The sequence below is a fragment of the Cynocephalus volans genome, chromosome 10, assembly GCF_027409185.1.
Source record: "Cynocephalus volans isolate mCynVol1 chromosome 10, mCynVol1.pri, whole genome shotgun sequence".
In the NCBI taxonomy this organism is placed as follows: domain Eukaryota; kingdom Metazoa; phylum Chordata; class Mammalia; order Dermoptera; family Cynocephalidae; genus Cynocephalus; species Cynocephalus volans.
In genome coordinates this window covers 112,160,958-112,187,182 of record NC_084469.1, presented here as the reverse complement: position 1 = coordinate 112,187,182, position 26,225 = coordinate 112,160,958, and the positions used below count along the sequence as shown (strand labels likewise).

General features: G+C 49.0%; 2 protein-coding genes across 3 annotated transcripts in view; both read left to right on the top strand.

The window, feature by feature from the left end:
* Positions 1 to 12,227, top strand: part of SPIRE2 (spire type actin nucleation factor 2) — a 29,697-nt gene extending 17,470 nt beyond the window's left edge. Inside the window, exons 5-15 of the mRNA XM_063109495.1 lie at positions 33 to 197; positions 823 to 909; positions 1,233 to 1,356; positions 2,377 to 2,546; positions 3,228 to 3,417; positions 4,341 to 4,462; positions 6,642 to 6,776; positions 6,871 to 6,938; positions 9,834 to 9,861; positions 10,821 to 10,933; positions 11,389 to 12,227. Of these exons, the coding sequence (XP_062965565.1) occupies positions 33 to 197; positions 823 to 909; positions 1,233 to 1,356; positions 2,377 to 2,546; positions 3,228 to 3,417; positions 4,341 to 4,462; positions 6,642 to 6,776; positions 6,871 to 6,938; positions 9,834 to 9,861; positions 10,821 to 10,933; positions 11,389 to 11,611 (1,425 nt within the window). The 3' untranslated portion in view covers positions 11,612 to 12,227. The remainder of the gene's footprint in view (positions 1 to 32; positions 198 to 822; positions 910 to 1,232; positions 1,357 to 2,376; positions 2,547 to 3,227; positions 3,418 to 4,340; positions 4,463 to 6,641; positions 6,777 to 6,870; positions 6,939 to 9,833; positions 9,862 to 10,820; positions 10,934 to 11,388) is intronic.
* A 2,872-nt stretch (positions 12,228 to 15,099) lies between these two features.
* Positions 15,100 to 26,225, top strand: part of TCF25 (transcription factor 25) — a 37,832-nt gene continuing 26,706 nt past the window's right edge. Inside the window, exon 1 of one of the 2 annotated variants that reach the window (XM_063109494.1) lies at positions 15,100 to 15,417. In XM_063109494.1, coding sequence (XP_062965564.1) covers positions 15,226 to 15,417 — 192 coding nt within the window. In that variant the 5' untranslated portion in view covers positions 15,100 to 15,225. Of the gene's footprint in view, positions 15,445 to 26,225 lie in introns of both variants that reach the window. The other variant, XM_063109493.1, reaches the window with a different exon arrangement.

Here is a 26,225-nt window from a genome sequence, read left to right as displayed (position 1 = left end):
CTAAGAGCCAGTTTTGTCTCCTGGGTCCCCAGGCCCGACTGTGGGTCCAGCTCATGCGGGAGCTGCGCCATGGTGTGAAGCTGAAGAAGGTGCAGGAGCAGGAGTTCAACCCCCTCCCCACTGAGTTCCAGCTCACGCCCTTCGAGATGCTGATGCAGGACATCCGCGCCAGGAACTACAAGCTGCGCAAGGTCATGGTGAGCCAGGGCTGGACCAGGAGGGGGGACCTGGCCTCCGAACCTCCTCCCACAAGCAGCTGTGGGGCTGCTGTTCTTTGTGCTGGGCACAGAGGAGGAATAAGGCAGACACAGCCCATGATCCACACAGCTCGAGGTTGTACTGGGGACACAGCATGACAAGGGCAGGGAAAGGGGTGTAGAAGGTTCTGGAGGACCAGGGATAGCCCCTGGGAAGGAGGGGCCCCAAGAGTTGAGGCTGCAGGAGTTTTTCATCTAACACTTAGGTAGCCCTTGCCGTGTGCTGGCTTTTTCTTAGAATCTCAAATGTACAAGTTCGTTTCATCCTTACAACAAACCTCTGGGGTGAGCACCACCAATCCCACTTCCAGATGGATCTGAGGTGCAGGGAGCTCAGGTGGCTGGGCTGGAGTGGTGTCAGACCTTGGACGCTGTGGCCACTGCAGTGTGGCTTGTGTCCAGGCAGCTGGCTCCAGGGGCAGAGGCTGAAAGTGGGGACAGGCATGAGGACCATGCTGTGGTCAGGGGCAGCCCCTGCAGTCAGCCCAGCACCAGCAGAGAGCCCCTGCAGGGTCTCAGCTGGCCCAGTTCTTAGCCTGGACTGGCTCCCTGTCCTCCCTGGCAGGTTGATGGGGACATCCCTCCCAGGGTGAAGAAGGATGCCCACGAGCTCATTCTGGACTTCATCCGCTCCCGGCCTCCGCTGAAGCAGGTACCGGCTCTGCACCTCCCCCACAGGGTCTCCCTGGCCTGCAGCCCACAGCTGGGCACAATCCTGTGGCTGACCAGAGAGGTTCTTAGCACATCTCTGCTTTACGAGTGAGGCGGGTGTGCCTCCCTCTTGCCTGTGGGCAGGAAGGTTGGGTCCCTGCCGTGACATGGTGCGTGTGGGCCTGGGCTTCACACAGAGCACCTGGGGCAGTGCTCCCTCCAGGTGGGCCCGCTGGGTCTCCTGAACTTCCTGAGTGCCCGACTCCAGGGTGGCCCCGTGTCGTGCTGCCTCCTGTCCAACCCTGCGCTGCACCCTTTCTGCAGGTCTCAGAGAGACGGCTGCGCCCATTACCACAGAAGCAGAGGACCCTGCATGAGAAGATCCTGGAGGAAATCAAGCAGGAGCGGAGGCTGCGCCCCGTGGGGAGCGAGCGCTGGGGTGCCCGGGGTGAGCGGGGTGGGGGGAGCATGATGGAGAGAGGAGACCCCCAGGGGGCCCCAGCTGGCGTCCCCCCACATCCCTCCATCGGGCTACAAATCAGGAATTGGTGTTGGCCCCAAGAGCTCCTGCACTTGTGGAAGACAGAGCATTTTAACTTCTGAAGTGTGGACTTGGGGAATCCAGTGGCCTTATGAAAGTTTTGATGGGGGGCGCATAAGGATAAAGTGACCTTATCCTCCATCTGCTTCGCTGTGGCCTGTATTTGCCATTCTTCATATTTTACAGTGTTATGACAAATTTCAACATTTAGGAGGAAAATGAAAGCAAAGTTTCTAGGTAGAGAAAAACAGGCATTTATTCAAATGCCTGAGACCACCTGACCTTCCCAGAGTCTTCAGTTCTAAATGTTGTTTGCATGAGACCATGTGTTAGTCCATTTCTGTTGCTTATAACAAAGTACCTGGAACTGGGCATTTTATAAAGAAAATGAAATTTATTGCTTACATTTTTGGAGGCTGGGAGGTCCAAAGTCCAGGGAATACATTTGGTGAAGGTCTTGGTGGTGGCAAAAGTGACCCAGGGGTTGGTCTCACATGGCAGAAATTGCAGAGCAGAGAGAGACTAACTTCTCACGTGCTCTTCTTTTAAAGCCCTCAGAACCATGCCCCTGACCACCATTTTTAATCCAGCCATGCACAGTCCTACAATCTAATCACCTCTTCGAGGCCTGACCTTTCAATTACAATAGGATTTCTCACTTTCTTTACACTATCACAGTGGGGACTAAGGTTTGGGGGGACATTCAACCCAAGGCAGATAGCAAACTCCAATCCTACTTCCTCTCTGCCTTTATGAGACCAGGTGGCTTAGGCTAGAGTTTCTCATTTGTTAAATGGCTGACTGGCCCTCAGTTTCCCTTGTGTAAAGTGGGGATTAAGCTAGATGGTGCATGCACCAGGCTGTGGGCCCGGCCTTGGCTACCTTCCACCCACTCACAGCCTGTCCTGCCCGGCTTCCCCTCCCCAGGGTTCGGCTCTCTGCCCTGCATCCCCAATGCCTGCTCCAGTGATGTCAACTCCACGTCCTGCATCAACCTGTCTGTCGCAGATGCCAGCAGCAGCACCCAGCGCCCACGGACCCGGGTCCTGCTCAAGGCGCCCACCTTGGCCGAGATGGAGGAGATGAACACGTCTGAGGTCAGAGTCCACTGAGATTTGTGGAAAGAGACCAGGAGGGAGGAGGAGCAGCTGTGGCATTCAGCTGGGGGTGTGCACTGGCCAGGCCACTGGCAGGGGCCCCTAGAGGCTGCAAGCCATGGACCCTCCTTTGAAACTCGTGCCTTGATGTGGGGTTGGCTGTGCCTGACCTGGGAACAGGCACAGTGGGGCTCAGGGACCCTTCCTCATCTTGGCAGCTCAGAAGGGTGACTCTGGGACAGTGGCTTCGGGCTCCCTCTTCCTGTAGCACAAAAGGCTGAAAATGGCCATGACCTGTCATCTCAGTGCTGGAAAGCTGAGCAGCCCCCTAGGCAATGTGAAAAGCCAGTCCCTGCGAGGCTCCTGCCCCACCCTCTTCTCAGATGTTGCCGTCTGTGTGTGGCACTCCTTTGTCCCGAGAAGATCGGGTGAAGACCTCGGTGGTGGCCGTCAGTGACCCACCTCCACCTGCTCCAGCTCTGTCCTCTCCAGGATTTCCCAGAAGGCCTCGGGGAGGGGTTTGGTTATTGAAGCACTTGCAGTGAACTGTCCGGAAGAGGGTAGAGTGGGCTGTGAATGGAGGACAGTCATGTGGCCTCAGTGGACCCCGCAGCACCTGGGGATCCTACACTGGGTTGGTGGGCACAGTGGTCAGGGTGGCTGGCTCTGATGTGTCTACAGGAAGAAGAGTCTCCATGTGCGGAGGTGATGCTGAAGCGGGATCGCTCTTTCTCGGAGCACGACCTGGCCCAGCTGCGGAGTGATGTGGCCTCTGGCCTGCAGGTGGCTACCCAGACACCAGCAGGGATAGAGCCACCCCGGCCTCGGGCAGGCAGCACTCACACCTGGAGGCCCAGCATGCAAGACCAGGGTAACTGCTGCCCCTTGCCCCAGCCCTTCCTTCTCCCGCAGATCCATCTGTGGGCACCGTGCCCCGCAGCCTAGGTGCCTGAGCAGGCAGCACCCAGGGGCATGGGGAGCTTTGTTGAAAGGGGTCTTTAAGGTCTTCTTTCATTACCTCAGGTAGACATTCCCCTTTCTCTACTTGAGAACTTTTTTATTAAATGAGTAATCCATATTCATTATAAAATCTTTTTTAAAAATTAAAAATTTCCATGATTCTGTTACCTAGAGATGACCATTATTAAAGTTTGATATATAGAAAGCTAGCTAGCTAGAGGACAGACAGGTGATCAGTCTTTCCAGTCCTTTCTTTTGTAAATGGAAACCTGCGTCCACAGGGAGCCAGGTGCATTCATGCAGCACACCCCACTCCAGAACCTGGCTCAGCACCAGCGACACTTTCCCGCAAGCACTCACAAGCCCTCCTCTGCACGTGAGGTCACTCGAGCATCCTGTAACTTTCTGGCTGCTCTCAGGACGATCCTAATTGGTGGTTACAACTCACTTTTCAGTGTCAAGAGGGCCAGACCAGGCCATCTCCAAACCTCACTCTGGCCCCGGGTCCCCCTCCACACTCTGCCTCCAAGTCTCCAGTGTGAGCGTGCAGGGCTGCAGGAAGAGGGTCCTCCTGCCTGGTACACCTGCAGTTTGCTTGGTTGGCTGGCCCTGCTGGCCCCAGGGGACCCCCAATGTTGGCACGTTCATGAGGCTCAGACATGAGGACCCTTCAGGGATCCCATGGGCCCCTGACGTAGGTCCCAACGTGAGCGGCATGTTTTCTGGACCTTTTGCTTGGAAACCCCACCATCTCCATCGTCAACTCGGCATAGCCCTCCCTCACTACACCTCTACCCAGGGGGTCCTGATGGGGACTCCGTGCTCTTCCTGCAGGTTCCTGTCCTGTGAGTGTCCAGTCCCAGCCTGACCCCAGCTCCCCCCAACTCAACAACCTGCGCTCAGGGAAGGACAAACTGGAGGCCTCTGCGGCCCCTGACTCCAAACACCTGTGGCTGGTGAGTGGGGGATGCAGTGTTGTCCGGGGTGGCCTGGGACCTCTTGAGCACCCCTCTTCCCTCCCCAGGATGAGACACCAGCCTGGTGTTCAGGGGTGATGGCTGCTCCATTCCGTGGGGTGTGGCCGGGATCGCACATCATCTTGGGAAGCAGGTGTTGGAGACACCACGTCTGGAGGTTGGTCTCTGCCGCCGCCTGCTGGGGCATGTTGGCACTGCGGCCCCACAGCCAGAGAACCACCCTGCTAAGGGACATCTGATACCCCAAGTTCTCAGCGTGACCCCCAAGGGGTTAAGACAGGTGATAAGCCCTTATGCCCTGTGCCTGGAGGGCAGCATGAGGTGACCATTTTATTGGGTCCAGACCTTGGCTCTGGTCTTGTCTCTGCCACTGTATTAGTTAACCTCTCTGTATCTCAGTTTCACCGGCTGTGAATTTTCTCTGACTTGTTTGTAACTGTGAAGAACTCTCGCGTGGTCCTGAGTCTGAATGTATGATTTTATCACATGAGCTAACAGGAGTCAAGGTGGCCAGGGGGCCACAGCAGGACACTATAGGCATGTGGAGGGATGCTGACCACGTGGTTGTCCTCGTCATTTCTGTGAGGTTTCATCGAGAGGATCAGTGAAAACAGACATTGGAATGCTTTGGAAAGCATGAGTGCTGTACAGAGTCAAGCAGGCTACTGTTGACACTCCCCAACTGAATGCTAATGCTGCCTTTCAGCCCTGGATTAGTTATCTTTTGCTGCATAAAAAGCTACCTCATAATTTAGCATCTTAAAATAGCAAACATCTACTGTCTCACGCAGTTTGAGGGTTAGGAATCCAGAGGTGGCTCAGCGGGATAGTCCTGGCTCAGGGTATCTCAGCAGGGGCTGCAGTCTCATCTGGAGGCTTGGTAGGGGCTGAGGAGTCTGCTGCCAAAGTGGGGCCTTGCACAGCTGTAGGCAGGAGACCTCCATTCCACACCATGTGGGCTTCTCTCCATGGGCTGCTTGAGTGTCCCCCAGAACAAGTGGCCTGAGAGAGAGCAAGGTGGGGGCCACAGTGCCTTTATGGCTGAGTCTTAGAAGTGACACTTTCACTATTCATTGGGAGTGAGTCACCAAGTCCAGCCCATTTGCAAAGGGAGGGGAATTAAGACCCACTTCTTGGTCAAGGAGTCAGGAACATGTTTTAAAATGACCACAAGTCCCACATGTGGCTTTTCAGCTGTGAGACCTCAGAAGTGCTTTCTGAAGGGTTTGGCTATCAAGAAGCCTGTGGCCTCTGACTGCCCCCAGCGTCACCCACAGCCTCATCTGGGGAATAGCACTGCACCCCATGTGAGGTCTGTTGGCCACAGTGTGGTCAGTGTGACATCTGTGAAGTTTAGTGGGGAATTGTCCAAATATAAACAGCACCATCAGGCCACTGGCAACAAAAAACTGGAAACCAGAAGTGCTTATGCCCCAGGTCAGAGTGGAGAAGAATGCAGGGTCCCAGGTCCTACCCATGTCCGGCAGTAGCATGTGTTCAACACCCTAAACAGGAGCACCCATTGCAAATCTGAAAGAAAAACACCATCCAACATCCATCTTCACAGCACCCTTGTAGGCAGGTGCCCCCCGTAGTAACAGGTGAGCTTGTGAGCTCTCTGTGCCAGGCATTGTGTTGAGGGCTTTGTCTGTATTCTCTCAATGGAGCTGAAATACAGCCCCACTTTACAGAAGAGAAAACTGAAGCTTGGGAGGTCAAATGCCAAGATCTGTGCTAAGCACTGGGGGGCAAACACAACATACTCAACTTGACCCTGGGCAGAGGAATAGGTGGTCAGGACACAGGAGGCGTGCCGAGCACACACCAGCAGACGAGTCACAGTGTGGGATGCACACTGCAGTGAGGGCATATCAGAAGTCCCAGGACTTCCCGAGGGAGAGTGGATGTCAGTTGCCAAGGAGGAGGGAAGATTTGGGATGGATTCTGGTCACTTTTGATGAGCCCTTGGTGTGTGTTTGCAGCTGGGGGTGGGCTAAGTGGAGCGCCAGAGCTGGGGACAGGCTCAGCTCCCAGGACTGGTGAGCAGCTGCCCGCGTGTTTCAGGGAGTCACCATGTTTGCTCTGAATCACACCAGGGAGATGTGAAGGTCCTCAGGGAGGGACTCTCCTGATGGAAAGGCCTGGCTCCTCCCTGCAGGAGTTCAGCCACCCTGTGGAGAGCCTTGCTCTGACAGTGGAGGAGGTGATGGACGTGCGCCGGGTGCTGGTGAAGGCTGAGATGGAGAAGTTCCTCCAGAACAAGGAGCTCCTCAGCAGTCTGAAGAAGGGGAAGGTGAGGGTCTGTGCCGTGGCACGGATAGGCGAGGACAGGGCCGGGCCCAGTGGGCTCAGCTCAGAGCTGGGTTCTCACCATGCTGTCCTCGCAGATCTGCTGCTGCTGCCGTGCCAAGTTCCCGCTGTTCTCGTGGCCACCCACCTGTCTGTTCTGCAAGAGGTGAGCCTCCCCTGAGCACAGTGGCTATGAACCAACATGGGAAGCAGGCGGGAAGAGGTCTGGAGGCCAGCACTCACCAACAGAACTTCCTGGGATTGTGGGCATGTTCTAGTAGGTTCCACAGCTGTTGGGTCCTTGAGATATGGTTTGTACACTGAGGAATGGAATTTTAAATTTCATTTAATTTACATTTAAAGAGCTAAGGGACTCCTTCAGCCAAGATGGGGGTAACAGCCACCTTCCACCTAAAACAGCCAAAAGCAAACACACAAAGGATATGGAACGGTGGTTTTCAGGACACTGGACTTCAGATGAGGGCCCTGTGATTGCCTCAGGGTGCTGCCCAGAGAATTTCTAGGTCACGGGCCAGAGACACTGGACACCTTGAGCAGAGGAGAGACTTTCTTTTTTTTTAAAGATGACCGGTAAGGGGATCTTAACCCTTGGCTTGGTGTTGTAAGCACCGCGCTCAGCCAGTGAGTGAACCGGCCATCCCTATATAGGATCCGAACCCGTGGCCTTGATGTTATCAGCACCACACTCTCCAGAGTGAGCCACGGGCCAGCCCAGAGGAAAGATTTTCAAAGCAGCAGAGCTCTGGAGAGGGGCACAACCCTGCTCGAAGGAAGCCCATGAGCATTTAGCGCCTATGTGCTAGGAAACCCCTGAAGGCTGGGAAGAGCGCCCTCCTAAGGCAGAGATTGGCAAACTATATTCCATAGGCCAAGTCTGGCCCACTACCTGTTTTGTAAAGAAAGCTTTGTTGGGACACAGACACACCCCTTCGTTTGTTGTATAACCACATCTACAATGTTTACTGTCTGGCCCTTTACAGAAAAAGTTTACTTACCCCTGTCCTAAAGATTTATAGGAACAGTGCTCAGGGCCAGGAATAGTGTCTGTTTCTACCAGCTGTAGCTGAAAATGTCACAGGGCACTGAGTGGAAGTATCGGGAAGATCTTGCCTCATTATTGTGGAATAAATAGCCCCCGAATGGGCATGGCTCCAGATCAGACTGACAAAGCATAAAAGCAAGACCTGAAAGGACCAAACTGTTCCCAAGTACCTTAACGGCTTCCCAGAACAAAGCTCAAGAATATGTGTAAAAAATACCCATGCAAAGAAAACAAATCAAAATTAATAACAATGTATTGTGGGGTTTGTAACATGTATAAGTAAAACATACTAGAGCAACAGCATTAAGGCCAGGGATGGGGGAAATTGGGAGTACTCTATTATAAGGTTCTTATACTCTACATGAAGTGGTATAACATTACTTGGAGCTAGACTGTGGTAAGTTAAAGACATATACTATAAGACATAAAGCAACCACTAAAATAAAACAAAGAGTTATAGCTAGTAAGTCAAGAAGGGAGATAAAATGGGGTGATAAAAAATACTCAATTAACCCAAAAGGCAGAAAAAGAAGAGGAAACAAAGAAGAAATGGGTCAAAAAAGAAAACAGCAAGATGACAGACTTAACAACTCCATCAGTCATCACACTAACTGTAAATGTTCTAAACAACCCAGGTAAAAGCAGTTTCCCAGATCGCATAAAAAAGCAAGACTCAGCTATCTGCTGTCTATAAGACATGTACTTGAAATATAAGGGTACAAATGGGTCTGGAGTACAAGGATGGAATAAAATATACCACACTAGCATGAGTCCAGACAAAGCTGGAGTTGATATATTCATATCATGAAAAGTAGATTTCAGAGCAAAGAATATCACCAGAGATAAAGTAGTTTATTTTGTAATAATAAAGGGAAGAGATAACAATCCTAAATATTCATATACCTAAAAAGAGATTCAAAATACATGAAGCAAAAATAATAGAGGGATGGCTGGTTAGCTCACTTGGGAGTGCATGGTGCCGATAATACCAAGGTCAAGGATTCAGATCCTGATACTGGCCAGCCCCCTAACCCCCCCAAAATAATTTTTAAAAAAACAACTGCAATGAAAAATGGATAAATCCACAATTATAAGATATTTTAATACTTTTCTCCCAAGAATTGATAAAACTAGTAGGCAGAAAAAAATACTAAGGCTATAGAAGATTTGAACACCACCATCAATCAACTTGATCTAATTGACATTTATAGAATACTCCGCCCAACAACATAATACACATTCCTCTTAAGTGCATGTGGAACATTCACCAAAGGAGACCGTATTCTGGGCCATAAAATAAGCCTCACTAAATTTTAAAGGATTCAAGTCATACAAAGTATGTTCCCTGACCACAATGAAATAAAATTAACCCAGGGGCTTGTTCATGGGAAATTAATGACAGGACACCCATTGGAGAGAACACAGTCGCTTGTTTTAGAAAAGGAGTTTGGGCAACTTGTACTAATATGGAGAAGAGCCCCTGAGTATCTTTATAGAATAGTATGCATCATACCTCATCTTATTTGTGAAATTATGTATATTTTTGTTTATATGCTTAGAAAAGTCTGGAGGCAGGGATAATGTCTGAGGATGGGGCTGTCTAAATTGTAATTCTAATGTTTGAATTTTTACAAGAAGGCATTTACTCTTGAAATTGAGTATGAGAATAAAAAAAAAGTTAATCACTTCTTAAAACTGAGCATCTCTCCAGGCTCCTCTAGCTGAGAAGTGTCAGGCACACAATGTGGACAGTACAAGAAAACTCTGGACCAGATATTCCTGAGAGAAAGCTGAGGGGCAGAAGTATTTTGGGTGGAGAGCTAAGTAAAAAGAAAAGCAAGATTTTGGATTAAAGTGAAAGAAAAGTGCTGAAGTGAGGGACCAAGCAGCAGACAGCAAGGATGGTGTGACCTGGGGTGGGGGCAGGATGTGGGGCCACACTGGTTGTTTCTCTGTGAGCCTCTTCACCACTGATACTCTTGCTCCGTTCCCTTCCAGAGCTGTCTGCACTTCCTGTAGCATGAAGGTGAGGACCATTTGGGATCTTTGGGGTCCAAGCAAGGTAAGACATGGCCCAGCTGTCTCCCCGTGGATGATCCCACCCTCACCAGACCTCGTCTGTCTTCCTCCAGGAAGGGTTCATCCCTGAAGCTTTTAAAGACCCTCGTAGGTGGTCTTTTTAATTTTTTAAATAACATTTTAAGTTAGTAGGCTGGCGCCAAGAAACCATTCACTGTCCCTCCAAAAGTCCCACATTCTTTTTTTTTTTTTTTAAATAGATGACCAGTAAGGGGATCTAAACCCTCGATTTTGGTGTTGTCAGCACCACACTCTCCCAAGTGAGCTAACTGGCCATCCCTATATAGGGATCTGAACCCGTGGCCTTGGTGTTATCAGCACCACAGTCTGTGGTGAGCCACAGGCTGGCCCCAAAAGTCCCACATTCTGACACCACGGCTTCCTTAAGTGTTTTTGGAGAGGTAGCTTACTGCAGTCTGGGTATATCTCCACATGCAGGTGAGCACGGAGGTGAACGGATAGTAACATTTAGAAGTGTGTTGTCCATCACATCCCAGCTCAGAAACAAGACTCTGCGTAAGAGGGACCTTTGACCACCACTGTTTTTAAACCCTCACTCTCTACCTACTACTTGACAATGGAAAAACTTCCAAGTCATCAATGTTTAATATCAATTTTGTGCAGGGCATGATGCTAGATCCTACATGGTTTAAAAGGCACAGCTCCTGTCCTCTGAGAAGTCCCTGTCTGGATGAGTAGAGATGCAGTCAGGTGTGACAGGCAAAGAGGCACGTGCTAGGTCAGAGAGGAGACCCCAGAGAGACAAGGAAGAGCAATGCACATCTGAAGCCACTCCAGCTGCCACACAGGCCCCAGAACCAAGTGTGTGTGTGTCCGTCTGTGCACGTGTGCCCCCAGCACTGGGCATCCTGGACCAACTCCCATCCACATTTCCCTGTGCTGCAGGTGAAGATGCCTTCTAAGAAGTTTGCACACATCCCCGTCTACACACTGGGCCTTGAGAGTCCTCAGAGGGTGTCAACCGCCAGAGCCACGCCAGCACAGAGAAGAGCCTTCCAGTGCGTTGCTTTGCCTTGCTGCGATGTTGCTGTGGTGCTCGGGTGTTAACAGTGACCCGGGGATGGCTTCATCTGTTGGCTGGGATGCCCCTGAGGAAGTAGAAATCCAAGGCCGCTGTCTGTGACGCAGATCACTTTGCAGGGCTCTGGGAGGCTAGGTAGCATGAGATGGAAACTGGACCTGAGTGGTGAGGGCCCAGGACTCAGGTTCCTGTCAAGGAGGAGCCTTTGCTGGGATGAACTTGTCTAGGCATGTTCATTCCAAAACCCATATGAATGCCTGATGCCTGATGGTGAAGGAGAGGGGACTGCAGGGTAGCTTGGTGGGGGTGCTGTGGACATAGAGAAATGGGTGGATCTGGAATTCCATAGGGGCATGGGTAGGGGGATCTTGCACCCTGGCTGGTTCTTCTCCCTGACAGCCCTCTCTTGCCTCCCCTCCTCCCCTGTCCCAGATCCGTGCAGGGGCCACAGTGGCGGAGTGTGGAGGAGGAGTTCCCCCACATCTACACCCACGGCTGTGTACTGAAGGACATTTGCAGCGACTGCACCAGCTTCGTAGCTGATGTGGTGCAATCCAGTCTCAAGAGCATGGACGTCCTCAACACCACACCACACCGCAGCCGCCAGACCCAGTCCCTCTACATCCCTAACACCAGGACTCTAGACTTCAAGTGACGGCCCAAGTGGCCAGGCCTTGGGGGAGGAGCCAGGCTTGGTCCTGCACAAGGCTGGACAGGCACAGGCTCTTGTCCTGGGGTACAGCCACCACACTCCCGAGCTGTGCATGTACATATATACATATATAGATACATTTATATAATATATACACAGCCTATATATTTATATACATTGTTTCCTGGCCCAGGGTTCATTTGGGGTCAGGCTCATTCCAGGAGACCCTCTGTGGGGAAGGATGTTTCCTTTCAGGCTCCCTTGGGGGGCACAGAGGAGGGAAGAGAAGAATGGGTTTTCTAACTGAGGTGCAGGCTCCCCCACCGTGTCTACTGCATCCCCAGGAACGAGAACACAGCAGCTTCGCCTCCCTGGTGGATGTCCAGGTTGGGACAGGGCACCTTGGTTCCCAGGTGGGCCACAGCACCCTGCTTGCCTCTGCACTCACTCTGTGGGGACTTAGGCAACAGGGGTACCTAGGAGGTGCCTGAGCCCCAGCCCTGCTGCCGCCCCACTCTGGTGCTGCTGGTGTATCCTCACTCATCGTCGCAGTGGTCCCATCATGGGGGAGCAGCTCTGTAAACTTGTATACATGGCCACTCGGCCTAATAAAGGTGGTCTCACAGTCTTCCATCTGGTGTGCACTGAGGATTTACCTGGCTACAGCAGTGGGCACATTCTCCCAAGGCTGAAGTTGGGCCACTTGCTCTCCAGGACCAGGGAAGTCCTGCCCGCTTGGCACAAGACAAGGGTGCCCAGGTCCTCTTGTACCCACAAAGCCCTGGTCAGCTTCTCTACCGACTTCTTGATCCAGGCCATCTCCTAGCCATCAGGTCTGCATGTGACTTGGTCATCTACTCTGGCTGCACCTGGCCTGCCTGGGGGACCCTTTAGTCTCATTTCCCAGATCTCTATTCCTGTTCTCCAGATGTTTCACTTGAGTTTCACAGGGCTGAAGGTGCCATCTCAGCAGGCTCCAGGTGGGCCCTGTGCTTAGCCTTCTGCCTGCTCACCTGTATCCAGGAAGTGGGTGCTGTCATTATTCCACCTTAAAAGTGAGGAACTTGGCCAAAGACACACAGCTCACCCAGGAACATGCTGGGACCTCAGTTGAGGCTCTAGCACCTGCCACGGGGCTGCAGGAGGTCCTTAAGGGACATGACTTGTGACAGATGGGCCTGTGGGCGAGAATTCTCTCATCAGCTGTGGTCCAGGAAATTCACATACACAAAACTAGAGCAGCCAATGAAAATAGCCAGCTCTCAGCACTTGCATGAGCACTTCACAGGCTCCCAGTCCCTATATTTTTATTCCCATTTAAAAATAAGAAAACAGGCACAGAGAGGGCCAGGATTTTCCCTGGTCACCCAGCCAGCATTAAGACTGTCCCTGCAGCACTCTGTGGGCAGACTCTCCTGGGAGGTAACTACTACTGTCCATATTGTCCCAATTCTACAGATATGGAAACAGGTACCACGGCAACACATTCAGGCTCACGCCCCAGTCACAGGGAGACCTGGGGTCTAATCCACAGGAGAACACTTGGAAATGAAAGCCCACGTGAAAACAGAATAAAACACATCCTGGGAATGGCTGGGCTGAGCTGAGGGACAACGCCTCAGGGGCTGCACAGCCCCATGAGGAGCTGCCTCCCAGGGCTGCTGGGGTGGGTGAGGCGGAGGCTTCTGTCTCTTGCTGCTTTCCCCTCGGGGCTGCTCTTATGACTGGTGGGCTCGCCTTTCTCCCCAACCCCAGGTACAGGAAGCTGTGTAATCAGCCACTGAAATGAGACCTGCCTTGGCCTCATCTGCTTTAGGTCTTGACAAATGGAATTTGTTATTTTAGAACTGTTTAAAACCAAACTTTATTGGCTGAGGACAGACCTTCAGCAGTACAGGAGAAACTCATGTTTGGAGTTCCCTGTTCAGAAAAGACACTGTTCAAGTTGGGCCTGATGTATCCCTGACAGTGTACACAGCCTGTCTTGGGAAGGGGAGAGGTGCTTCAGACTGAGACCTCCTCTCTACCCACCCACCCCCATTTCTGTTCACAGGCCAGGTAAGGAGCCTGCATCAATTTGTCATACCACCTGACCACGGGTGACACAAAAAGTAACAACTAGCCTGGTCCTGAACAGTCAGAAGAGACACAAGGGTGGTGTCTGCGCACACCCTGCAGCTGCTGGATTGGGGGAAGGGACAGGGGACTCTGCAGGAGTGGCTGGATCAGGTGGGGCAGGTAGAGGGCTTGAGGCAGCAGCTACGTGCCAGCCACTGAGAAGTATTTCAAGACTCTAGCACCTGTTAGAGGCAGGGCAGCTCACAGACCCGCCATGCACACTCTCCAGAGAGCAACACTTTGACTCAATTCTTGACCTAAGTGAAGATGGGGACTCCTGGGGGAGGCAGGGTGGAGATGGAGCTCGAGGAGGTGCAGGCCCACAGCAAGGATGGAGCCAGGGGAGAGGGATCCCAGAGACCAGGACCCACCCTGCCCCGCCTCCCCTCTCTGTCCTCGCAGCAGCCCTCCTCACTTGGACTTGATTCACAAACCCAGATGCAAAAACCGTTCCCTCTGGGCCTGTTACTTATCCTGAGTCTTCTCCAGCTTCTTCACCTGCAAAAGGGGAACACCTGCCCCCAGGATGGGGTAAGAATTCAGTACAGTGCCTGGCCTAGAACTGCAGTGAGGGTCCTCTCCTCTCTGCTCTCACAGTGGGGAGGGGACCCTACCCCAACACCAGTTCGTCTTCTGCATTTGGACTCGGCGGTTCTCAATCCAGGCTGCCCTGGAAGAAGTTTTCAAAAATATCGACGCCGGACCCCACCTCGGAATCTCAGGGTGGTCCTTGTATCTCTGTTGCAAAAATCTCCCGAGGAGCTTAGGGTGCACAAGGGTGGAGGGCCTCGACCCAGACCACTGACTCCCGGGAGAGTCACCTGTTGCATTAAGGACAACAAAAAGCAAACTCCCAGGACCTATCCCTAAGATTCGGTTCAGTCTATCTTAGGGTAGGGGAGTCCAGAAATCTGCAACTTTGGGAAGCTCTTTGGTTTTTATGTGTATTTGTCCCTTCGCAGCCGTAGAGGGAGGCTGAGAGGAGTTATGGGTGCCGGGAAACACAGGCAGGCCATGCGCCGCGGGGACCTGGGCCCTCCTAGCCCCGCTCAGCTGCCACCTGCTGTCCCCGCGCTGCAGCATGTGCACCTGCGCACACCCCTTCCTTACTCGGCCCTCGCCTGATGTGCCTCCCGGCGCCCCGCACTCAGACCCAGAGCGCAGGCCACGGGTGCAGGTCACTCGGAGCCGTGCGCCCCCGCCCCCGTCAGAGCCCGTCCTCTGTCCTGGCGTCAAGTTAAGACCTGCAGAGAGGCCACACGATACTGCCAGCGGGACCCGCCTCCCGCAGGCACCCGCCTCTCGCGGTAACTTGCGCGGATACGGCCGCACTTACTCTGACGCTGCCGGAGTCGCACAGGAAGTTCCGGGGAGCCGCAGAGCGCAGGCACGACACGCCAGCTTCGCACCAGCGCGCCGTAAGTGCGCAGGCGCGCCGGCTGCTCTCCTTTGGGCTCTTCCTACTCCCGATCTCCAGACGCCAGTGGTTGTTGGGTCCTATGTCGCGTCGGGCCCTCCGGAGGCTGAGGGGGGAACAGCGCGGTCAGGAGCCCCTCGGGCCCGGCGCCCTGCAGTTTGTCCTTCGTGATGACGACGATGCGGAAGAAGAAGGACCAAAAAGGCGGCCGGGTGGCCGGCGCCCCGGGGGCGCAGCGAAGGAGGGCGTCCGAGTCAACAACCGGTTCGAGCTGGTGAGGAGGAGGCGGCCGGGGGGCAGGGTGAGAGACTGGTCTGCGCGGGGGCGGGGCGATGCAGAGATGGGCGTGGACTCCGGTGGAGCGGGCGGGGTCGTGACGCCAGGGGGAGGTGACATGGATTTGGACTTCAGTGGGGAGGGCGGGGCCGGCGTTCGGGGCGGGGCTACGTGTGGGCGGGGGCGGGGCTAAGATGGGTCTGCGCTATCGTGGGTGGGCGGGGCTTCACTTCTCTGGGTCTCTAGGAGACTTCCTTTGATTGCAGGGTTGAGCATCTCAGCCACGCACTTGCAGGCCCTTTGCAGACACTCCACTTTAATCTTCACCGCACCCCTGCCTACCCAGGACGTCCTGTCTTGTTCGTACAGAGACATAACACAGTCAGTGTGAATTGCCATCAGGTCCCGTGACATTTTCTCGGCAGCGCCAGCCTCAGTCCATACCTTTGGCGTGTGGGTTATCTGGTTGTGGCTTCTCCGATTTCTCTGTGCGGGCAGGTGACATTTGTTTTGCTCACTCAGCACTGTGTGCCCGGCACTAGTAGGGCTTCAATGACTATTTGCTGAATGCGTGAACGAACAGTAAGCACTGGGTCTGAAAGTCGTGGAAAAACCAGCGCCCCTTTGTAAGCTCTCGCTTGATCTTGCAATGTTGGCAAATTAAAGGGCCCATACTAAGACGGTGGGGATTGTCCTAAACGGGAGTTCGGTTTAGATATTATTGACCTTTCCACTTGACGTAAGAGACGGTCTCACCTCATAATCTCTGGTGCATTGGGACGAAAGTCCCTTCTTGAAATTCTCAGTACTCTCCATCCCCTCTTATGATTCTCCCTAAAGTAACTCCCTCACTACCACCCCGTTTCTCGTCATTTCTTTCTTTTTAACTTTTTTATTATGAAAATCTTGGAACATAACTAGAGTAGTACAAGTAACCTTCACATGCCTATCACCAGTTCCCATGATTATTGACACACGGCAGTCGTGCTGCTCGATTCTTCAGCACCTTCTCTCCTTGGATGATTTAAAAGCACATCCCAGACAGCACATCATTTATCCTTAATTTTGCCAGTCATTTTTCTGACTTCTCTCAAGACCCTCCAGTTTTTATTGCCATCCCAGATGTTAACCAGCTGGAACCAGTTTGGGCTGAAGTCGACTACTTCCACGGACCTTTTATCACGTGGTACTTTCTCCTTATTCCTGTACCCTCCAGGCTTAGTCTTTCCAGAATAACTGTTATTTAGAGGGCATTGGCATGTGCCAGGCACTGCTGTTATCTCATGTAATGATCACAGTAAAGGAGGAGACAACACTGTCCCCATTGTACAAATGAAGACCCCATGGCAGAAGGGTATAAGTGATATCTGCAGTTTAAATCCAGACTTTCTTACTCAAAACTTGTGCTTTTACCCACATCATGGTGTTTATCTCTTTCCTGCTGATGAAGAAAGGTCGGTAAATGGATGGGGTAGCGTGTTTTTTTTTTTTTTTTTTTTTTTCGTGACCGGCACTCAGCCAGTGAGTGCACTGGTCATCCTTATATAGGATCCGAACCCGCGGCGGGAGCGTCGCCGCGCTCCCAGCGCAGCACTCTACCGAGTGCGCCACGGGCTCGGCCCAACGTGTTTGAGAGAATTGAAAAAGCCAACAGGTGATTGTGTGAATGGAGAAGAATGGTGCTTATGTGGTTCCCCATGAAACCAGCCAGGTCAGAAGGGCCCAGGGTCCATTCCTGCTGAGAGCTTTGCCCTTCTCCTTTCTGATAGGTGATTAATATCCAGCTCAGACCTCCTTCCAGCTCTCTGGATTCATACATCAACTCAACATCTGTCTCCCCTCGGATGTCTCATAGACATCTTAATCTCCATGCATCAGAACATTAACTGGCCCCAACTTACTCTTCCATCTTCCCTGTCTCTGTTGAGTGCCTCTCCATTCTTCCTTTTGCCAAGACCAACCATCCCTGGTGTCTCCCACACCCACATACAGACTGTTGGGAAGTCCTGTGCTGGAATCAGGTGCACAGGGAGCATGGCTGCCCTTCCTGAACCTCCACCTCCGCTCTTGTTCTTCTGCAGTCTGTTCTGAACACACGCTGATCATAGCCCTCCTTTCCCAACAGTCCCCCAGTGGCCCCAGGCTTGCCCAGTCTGCCCTGTTAGCACTCCCACCTCATCTCTTGCTAGTCTTGTTCACTCTACCCCAGCCTTACCGCTCTGCCCAGGACGCCTCCCTCATGCTGTGCCCAGCTCTCACCTCAGTCTTGCCTGCTCTTAAAGAGATACTCGCCCCACGTTTTCAACCCCTTTAGTCTGGCCTTTTTCCTCTTTCCTTGGCAATTATTCACCAAATGTACTGTGTGCATTACATATTCTTTTTATTTGTGCTGCTTGTCCCCTGCTGCTGGAGCATAAACTTCATGAAAACAGGGACTTTGTTGTTCACTGGTGTGTCCCCACCCCCTGAACAGTGTCTGGCCCCCAGTAGGTGAATACACAGCCACTGCATGAGATAGACAGACAGACCCTCACTGTCTGTGGTCAGAGTGTGTGCATGGGGCTGTGGGGTCAGAAAGAACTAGGTTTGAATCCCGACTCCACCTCTTCAAAGCTCTGAGAACTTGGACCAGAAAAGTAGTGTAAGCTTTGGCTTCCACGTTTCTTGGGGATGATCTTATTTACCTCATAGGGTTTTCATGAGGATTACAGCCTTTAGTGTTTGCTGGGCACATGATCAGCCCTCAACCAGTGTAGACATAACATGATGTTGAAAACTAGTGAAGAGAACAAAAGAACTTCACTAGAAACACATGAGCCAGTGTGGCTTACAGTCGTCCCTTGGTACCAGTGGGGGTTGGTTTCAGGACCTTCCTCATCACAGATGCTCAAGTCCCTGATGTAAAGTGGCTCAATAATTTGCATATGATCTACGCACATCCTCTCATGTCCCCCCGTATACTTTAAATCATCTCTAGGTCATTTATAGTACCTAATACAATTTAAATGCTGTGTAGGGGCCGGCCCATGGCTCACTCGGGAGAGTGCGGTGCTGATAACACCAAGGCCACGGGTTCGGATCCCATATAGGGATGGCCGGTTAGCTCACTAGGTGAGCGTGGTGCTGACAACGCCAAGTCAAGGGTTAAGATCCCCTTACCGGTCATCTTTAAAAAAAAAAAAAAATGCTGTGTAAATAATTGTTATTCTGTGTTGTTTTCTAAATTTGTATTATTTTGTATTCTTGTATTGTTGTTTTTGATTTTTTTTTTCCTGAATATTTTTCATCTGCCCTTGGTTGAAACCGCTGATGCGGAACCCATGGATATGGAGGGCTGACTGTACTTAGAAACACTTCTAGGGGCAGACTGTGCTCTCCTGGGGAGAGGGAAGCAGAGCCCAATCCTGGTGCTGGTGCTCACTCTCCTGTGCTACTTTATAGCTTTGACTGTCCTCATTGCTGGCTCTTGGGTGAGTTTCTTTCTTTTTTTTTTTTCCCTAAGAGATGACCAGTAAGGGGATCTTAATTAACCCTTGACTTGGTGTCGTCAGCACCATGCTCACCCAGTGAGCCAACCGGTCATCCTTATATGGGATCCAAACCCGTGGCCTTGGTGTTATCAGCACCACACTCTCCTGAGTGAGCCACTGGCCAGCCCCATTGGGTGAGTTTCTTCAGCCTTAGATTAGAAATCATCTTTTCCCATTTCAGTTAGAGTGGCTTTTAAAAATCAACTCTATTGAAGTTTTTTTTTTTTTTTTTTTGTCTTTTTCGTGACCGGCACACAGCCAGTGAGTGCACCGGCCATTCCTATATGGGATCTGAACCCGCGGCGGGAGCGTCGCCACGCTCCCAGCGCTGCACTCTCCCGAGTGCGCCACGGGCTCGGCCCTGAAGTATTTTTTATATGTAATGAAGTGCACCCATTTTAAGTGTCCAATTTCAGTTTTGACAAATGTATACACCATTGTAACTATCACCACCCAGTTACCAAAGATTTACATCAATATTTCCAACCCTGTGCCTCACTCCAAGCAACCACTGAGCTGCTTCTGTCACTGTGTATTAGTTGTGCCCGCTCCAGAATTTCATATAAATGGACCTACACAGAACGTGTTCATTTGTATCTGGCCTCTTTTGCTCAGCACATGCTTCTGAGATTTAGTCATGTTGTGGGTAATTATGGTTTCTTCCTTTTTACTGTTGACTAGTGGTGTATTTTATGGATTTAATGCAACTTACCTGTTCACCTTCAGATGGACAACTGGGTTGCTTCCAGTCTGGGCTGTTATGAATAAAGCTGTGTGGACATTGTGTGCAAGTCTTTTTTGTGGACACATTTTTATTTTGCTTATTGAATACCTGGAGTACAGTTGCTGGGTTGTAGAGTGGGTATGTTCTAACTGATATGAGATCGCCAAACGATTTTCCATGGTGGCTGTGGCATTCACACCTATCAGCGGGGTGGGAGGGCTCCGGGTACTCCTGTCTTTTCACATTTAGCCACTCTGGGGTGTGGGCGGCACTTCATTTGGTTTTAATCTGAGTCTCCCTGGAGATGTTGGACGTCTTCTCATATGCATATTGTCCACCTGTTTATCTTTTGTGGAGCGTCTATCCCATTTTTTATGGTGTTTGTCTTTTTATTCCTATTTCTTTGTTTGGTTCCAGTTTTTTGTTTTTTCTTTTTTTAGCAGCTGGCAGGTTCAGGGATCTGAACCCTTGACCTTAATGTTCTCAGCACCATGCCCTCCCAGATGAGCTAACTGGCCAGCCCTTTGTTAACTATTTTATAAGAATTCTGTATATATTCTGAATAGTCTTGTGTCAAATGTTCATATTGTGAGTATTTTTTCTAGTAAATAGTTCAAGTAATAATAACTTTATTAAAATATTTACTCAGTAACACTGTATTTTTTTGTTTTTGTTTTGGTGGCTGGCCAGTACAGGGATTGAACCCTGGATCTTGGTGTTATCAGCACCGTGCTCTGACCAACTGAGCTGACTGGTCAGCCCAGATAACACTATAATTGTTGCACATCACAGTGATTTTAGTATATTAGAATATTTAAGATGAAGAATTTAGTTGTTAGATGCTCAGATAAACCTATATGAGGGTACTTCAAAAAGTTCATGGAAAGATTTGTATTATCTTTCAATTCTGTTTTTTCTCATATAAGCACATTTTTCACTGCAGCTGCTGAGTTTGAGGAAACAGTCCACATGACTGCCCTCACTTCTGACACCAATTCCAACTTCAAGGGGGTTCCCCAAGACCACCCTCAAGCTTCAGTAATTTGCTGGAAGGATTCACAGAACTCACTGAGAGCCCTTATACTCACAGATCTGGTTTATTATAGGAAAAGGTTACAGATTAATATCAACCAAGGGAAGATGCGCATAAGGCAGAGTCCAGAGAAGTACCAAATGTGATGCTTCATTGTTTCTTCCTGTGGACACAAAAGCATGACTGTATGCGTGGAGCATCACCAACTGGGGATGGTCATCTGGGCCTCGGTCTTCAGAGTTTTTACTGGGGCTCCACTATATAGGCATTATTCACTGGCCATGTGGCTGATCTCAGTCTCCAGCCGTCAGGAGGTAGACGTGATGACTCAGAACCCCACCTTAAATCACAGTGTTAGTGTGGCCAAAAGCCCCCAGGTGAGCAGGGATGCTCCTATCAGGAGTGACACCCAAGGGCTTAGAGGTAACCTTCTAGAAGCCAAGGAGAAAGGCCAGACCTCTTTTTGGGTGAGGTTGAATTCTTGATTACACATCCATAAAGTGGAAATATGTTTTTATTATTAAAGCAGTACATTCAGGGGCATGAGGGAGGGGGTGGGCATGTTCATTATGTTGATTTAGTGATGGTTTCATAGGCGTTAAAACTTAGCAAATTATACACTTAAAATGTGTGCATTTATTGTATGTCAATTATAGCCCAGTAAAACTGTAGAAACAATAAGTAAATAAATACATGCTTGTTGTAAACATTTGACAAATGTGGAAATGTAGCAAGAAAAAGTCAAGCCTACTTCAGCATCCCCCCACTAGATGACCACTTTTATTTGCTGGCTGTTTGTATGTATAAAGAGATGTTTATGTGTGTCAAAGCACATGAATGATATCTTAAGTATTAACAAATAATATTTTTAAATGTTAATTAGAGATATGTTCTCCTGAGATATGTGTTGGTCATTTTTTCCTATCAATTAATATTTATCAGCCTAATCCTTTTAACTGCTGCATATTATTTCATTATGAATTACCATAATTCAGTTAACCTAATATTTTGCTGTTTGAAAGTATTCAGTGTTTTTACATTTTTGTTTTATATGTTTTCATGTACTTATTTTAGTACTTCCTTAGGATACACTTCTAGGAGTAGGATTGCTGTGGCGGGGGTGTGCGCACTTATTTACCACTGGGATACTTGTCACCCTACAGAAAGAGAATTCCAATTTATGCTGCCACAGCAACACGTGAAAGTGCCATTTCCCACACCTGCTGTAGAGCTCGACACTGTCACTCTTTTTAATATTTGCCAATGTAATCTGTCAAAAATATCTCATTTTATTTTGCATTTCTTTGTGGGGTTTTTTTTCCCCCTGTGTTTATTTTGGTGGCTGGCTGGTAAGGGGATCTGAATCCTTGACCTTGGTGTTACAAGGCAGTGCTCTAACCAGCTAAGCTAACTGACCCACCCATATTTTGCATTTCTTAGTGATATGTCCATGTATGTATTGACCATTTGTATTTGTCTTTGTGACTGCTTGTTCATATCCTTTGTCTTTTCCTTATTGAAAGTTTGTTGTAAATTGTCTTTAACATGTTTTCCCAGTGTGTGTTTTTTCTTTAGCTTTGAAGTTTCTGCGTGATGGAGGATTCTGGAGCCAGTTTCACAGTGCCACCTGCCACCTTTCTCCTTGTGGTGCCTGCTCAGCACACCCTTCACAGACACCTTCCCTACTGCAACTTTATGCAGTGTTTTCTCCTTTGTTTTCTTTTAATGCTTTAATTTTTTTCATTTAAATCTTTAATCTGTTTTGTTTTTATATTTTTGTTGGCGGGAATTAGAAAAAAATGTGGTTAGTTGATGGACTAAGAGTTGCTATGATCAGAAGTCACACTCACACTTGTGGTGGACTTTTTGGCACTTCCAAGCCTTATAACAACCCCTGGGGACAAGTGACTCCTTCTCATGCTGGCGTTCTAAATGACATCAGTCTTAATGGAAGCATTCTATAATTTTTTGCCTCTATAACTCATATTTCGAAATGTTCATTAGCATTCTGTTGTTGAACGGCCAGCTTTTCATAAGCAGAGGAGTGGACGACATTAAGCAACTGCTCACTGGTTGCATGGTCAAGGAACACAGACATGCTGTGGAGAAATGGGAGCTCTCAAACGCTGCTTTCAGAAGTGTTGATTGGCACAGATTGTTTGGAGCACAGTTTGTTAAAACCTTAGGTGACCTAGCAGTTTCTCTTCAGGAAATATACTGGAAGGAAGTTATCCGGGCTCTGTGCAAGGATTTTCTACAAAGATTTATTGAGGTACTGTTTATAATGAAACAGTGGAACTGACCTAGATACTCCCAGTAAGGACTGGTTAACTTAGGGCACATCCGTGAAGTCTGACATACTGTGCATCTGGACCGCTTGACAATCTGATATAAAACCACATAAAATTGGTGAGACACACTTAAAAGTTACCAGAATTTATTTTATCACATTGAGAAATTTTCCCTGTAAGTGAGGAAGATCAGTCTTTTACAAAGAATTGTGTGTATGTGTGTCTCGGTTTTCACGCACAGTGTAATTGCTGTTACCTGATAATAACTGAAATAAATCTAAATTGTGTGATTAAACAAAACAAACTTTTTCCAAGATAAATTTCAGTGGTCAGGCTGCTGTCATCTGGCTAGAATAAGGATTTGAACTTGTGCAGTCGTCTGATTTGCCAGCACCAAATCATCTTCATCTTTGATAGCAGTTGGTTTTGAGCCTTTGTTTCGATGTCAGCAGTAGCAATGATTGCTCATTCTCATTCACAAAGGCATCTAATCACAGATGGTATTAGAACTCTTGTGGCTTTTTTTTTTTTTTTCTCTCTACTAGTGAGGGGTAAGTTTGGTCAAGGATTATATAATTTTGTGAGATTCTTGAAGTTGGATCATGTCACACCATTACTTTTGTCCCTGTCTGTGAGGTCATCTTTAGCAAGGCAGATGTTGCTTGTTGGCTGCTGAGAGCAAGGAAATAATTATGGATCCATATTCCAATTGTGAGATCATTTGAACAGTGAAAAAAAAAGTCTTTGTGTTCCCCTATACCTGCTCATTTCTGCCTACAGAATGGATTCCTGACCAAGTCCACAGAATCAATTCCCCCAGAGATGCGGACTTCTGGTGGCTTCCTTCTTTCCCTGGGAAGAATAACCTTTTTTTTTTTTTTCTTAAGTGAACCCTTATTAGTGACTGTGAGGCCTTGACTTGAAAGGCTTAATTTTATGGAGTGAAAAACAATCTAAATGAGTTGAGTAGTGAGTGAGTGAAGACAAAAGTAGGATCTCCTCTTCGAATTGTGGCAGCGTAACTGGCACTAGCACAGCCTCTTGCCATAAACAAGTATAAAACTGAGCAGCATGCATGAAGTAATTTTCCAGACACTGGACCACAAGCATTGTAGGTCTGTGATCCCTGAGTAGGAGAAACTACGGTGAGCCCATTGACCTTGCTTTCTGCTTAGGTGTGCTTTTGAGATAGCAGCAGGGCAGGTTGTACCAAGAGAGCCTGGCTATATCACTGATCTGAGGAGGCAGATCAGATTTGAGGGCTGCTGAGGTGACTGGAATTTATGGGGCAGGGTACTGGAGAGAAAGAGTTCCAGAAATCTGCTTTGAATCTTTGGCTCAGTACAAAGCTGTGCCAAGCAAAGAACAAGACTGGAAAAGGGACCATTACCCGAGAGCTGTGAGATTCACTCCTAGCAGAGTTCCCAGAGGGTGGGAAGACGTTCAGTGCTGACCACCATGGAGAGCTGTCATTGCAGAGCCTGCATGTTCAGTAGAGGCTTAAGAAAGACTGCTTCTCAGGAGTAGTGCTAAAGTAACCCTGTAACAAATACTCTAGACCTGTCTTAGCAAAGCTTAAAAATAAGATTTGTTTAGAGCACAGTGCTGATAACACCAAGGTCCAGGGTTCAATCCCTATACTGGCCAGCCAAAAAGAAAGGTTTGAGGGGATCGTGCTAATATACACGTAAATTAACTGCCTGCCTGTATACATTTCAGCTTCTGTTAAGGAAAAGGACAATATCCAAAAGTCGTTTAGCAGCTCAGAGTCATGGCTTCTAGCACACACTAACAGCAAACCAGACAGGCAGAGGAGTGGGAGCACGTGGCCCACAGCTAGGAGAACCACCAGTCGGCAGCAACAGACCCTGAGAGACAGATGCTAAAAGTAGACATGAACTTGAATGGCATATAAATGCATTCAAGGACTTAGGATTTATAGAAAACCATGAACATAATGAGGGGAACATAGGGAATCTCAGTAGAGAAATGGAAACTGTAGAGAGCAAATTCTAGGACTGAGAAATACAGTATCTGAAATGAACAGTCCACCCGATGGTCTTGACAGCAGATCACACTAGAGAAGAGAAGGTCAGTGATCTTCAAGTGAGGGCAGAGAATGAAGCATTCCACAAAGGGGAAAAGAGTCTCAGTAGCCTGTGGGACAGTATCAAGCAGCCTAACATCTATAGTTGAAGTAACAGAACAAGAAAAAGAGAAATTGGGCCAAAAAAAGAGTTGATGAAACAGTAGGCAAATTTCAAATTTTGACATAAAACTCCACAAACCCCAAGCTGGATAAACATGAAAGAAACCATGAGAAAATCACAATCAATGGAAAATCAGTGGTGAAGGAAGAAATCATACAAGTGCTGGAAAAGAGACCTGTTGTCTACGTGGAACCATGGTAAGAATAATTACGGACTTCTCATGAGATACAAAATAAGCCAGAAGACAGTGAAACAGCATCTTTAAAGTGCTAAAAATAAAAGTTTAATCTGGCATTGTATATCCATGAAAATACTTTTCAGAAATGAACATGAAATAAAGATATTTTCCTATGGACAAAAGCTGAGAACTTATTGCCAGAAGGCCGGTGCTAAAAGAAATGTTGAAGGGAGCTCTTCAGCCTGAAGGAAGATAATGCCAGATGGTAACACGCATCTGTAGGAAAGAATGAAGAATGCCAGAAATAGAAAGCATTAGGATAAATATGCAATGTGTTTCTTAGTTTTAAAATTTCTTGAAAGGATAATTAACTGTTTAAAGCAAAAATTTTTTTTTATTTTTTGGCAGCTGGCCGGTATGGAGATCCAAACCCTTAAACTTGATGTTATCAGCACCATGTTCTACCAAGTGAGCTAACTGGCCAGCACCACATTTAAAGCAACAATAACACAGTCATGTGTCACTTAACAACAGGGATACATTCTTAGAAATGCATTGTCGGGTGATTTCGTCGTCGTGTGAGCATCACAGGATGTGCTTACACAGACCTGGATGGTGTAACCTACTACACACCTAGGCTATGTAGTTTGTCACTCTGACCACCGTCACATACGCAGCTGGTCATTGATGGAAACATCGTTATGTGGTGCCCGACTGCAGTGTGTTGTGGTTTGTGACACACAGAAGTAAAATATTGACCATAACAGTACTAGGGAGGGAGAGGAAAGTGGAAATACACTGTCCTGGGGCCTCGTGTTTTGTATGAAGCGATGTGGTGCT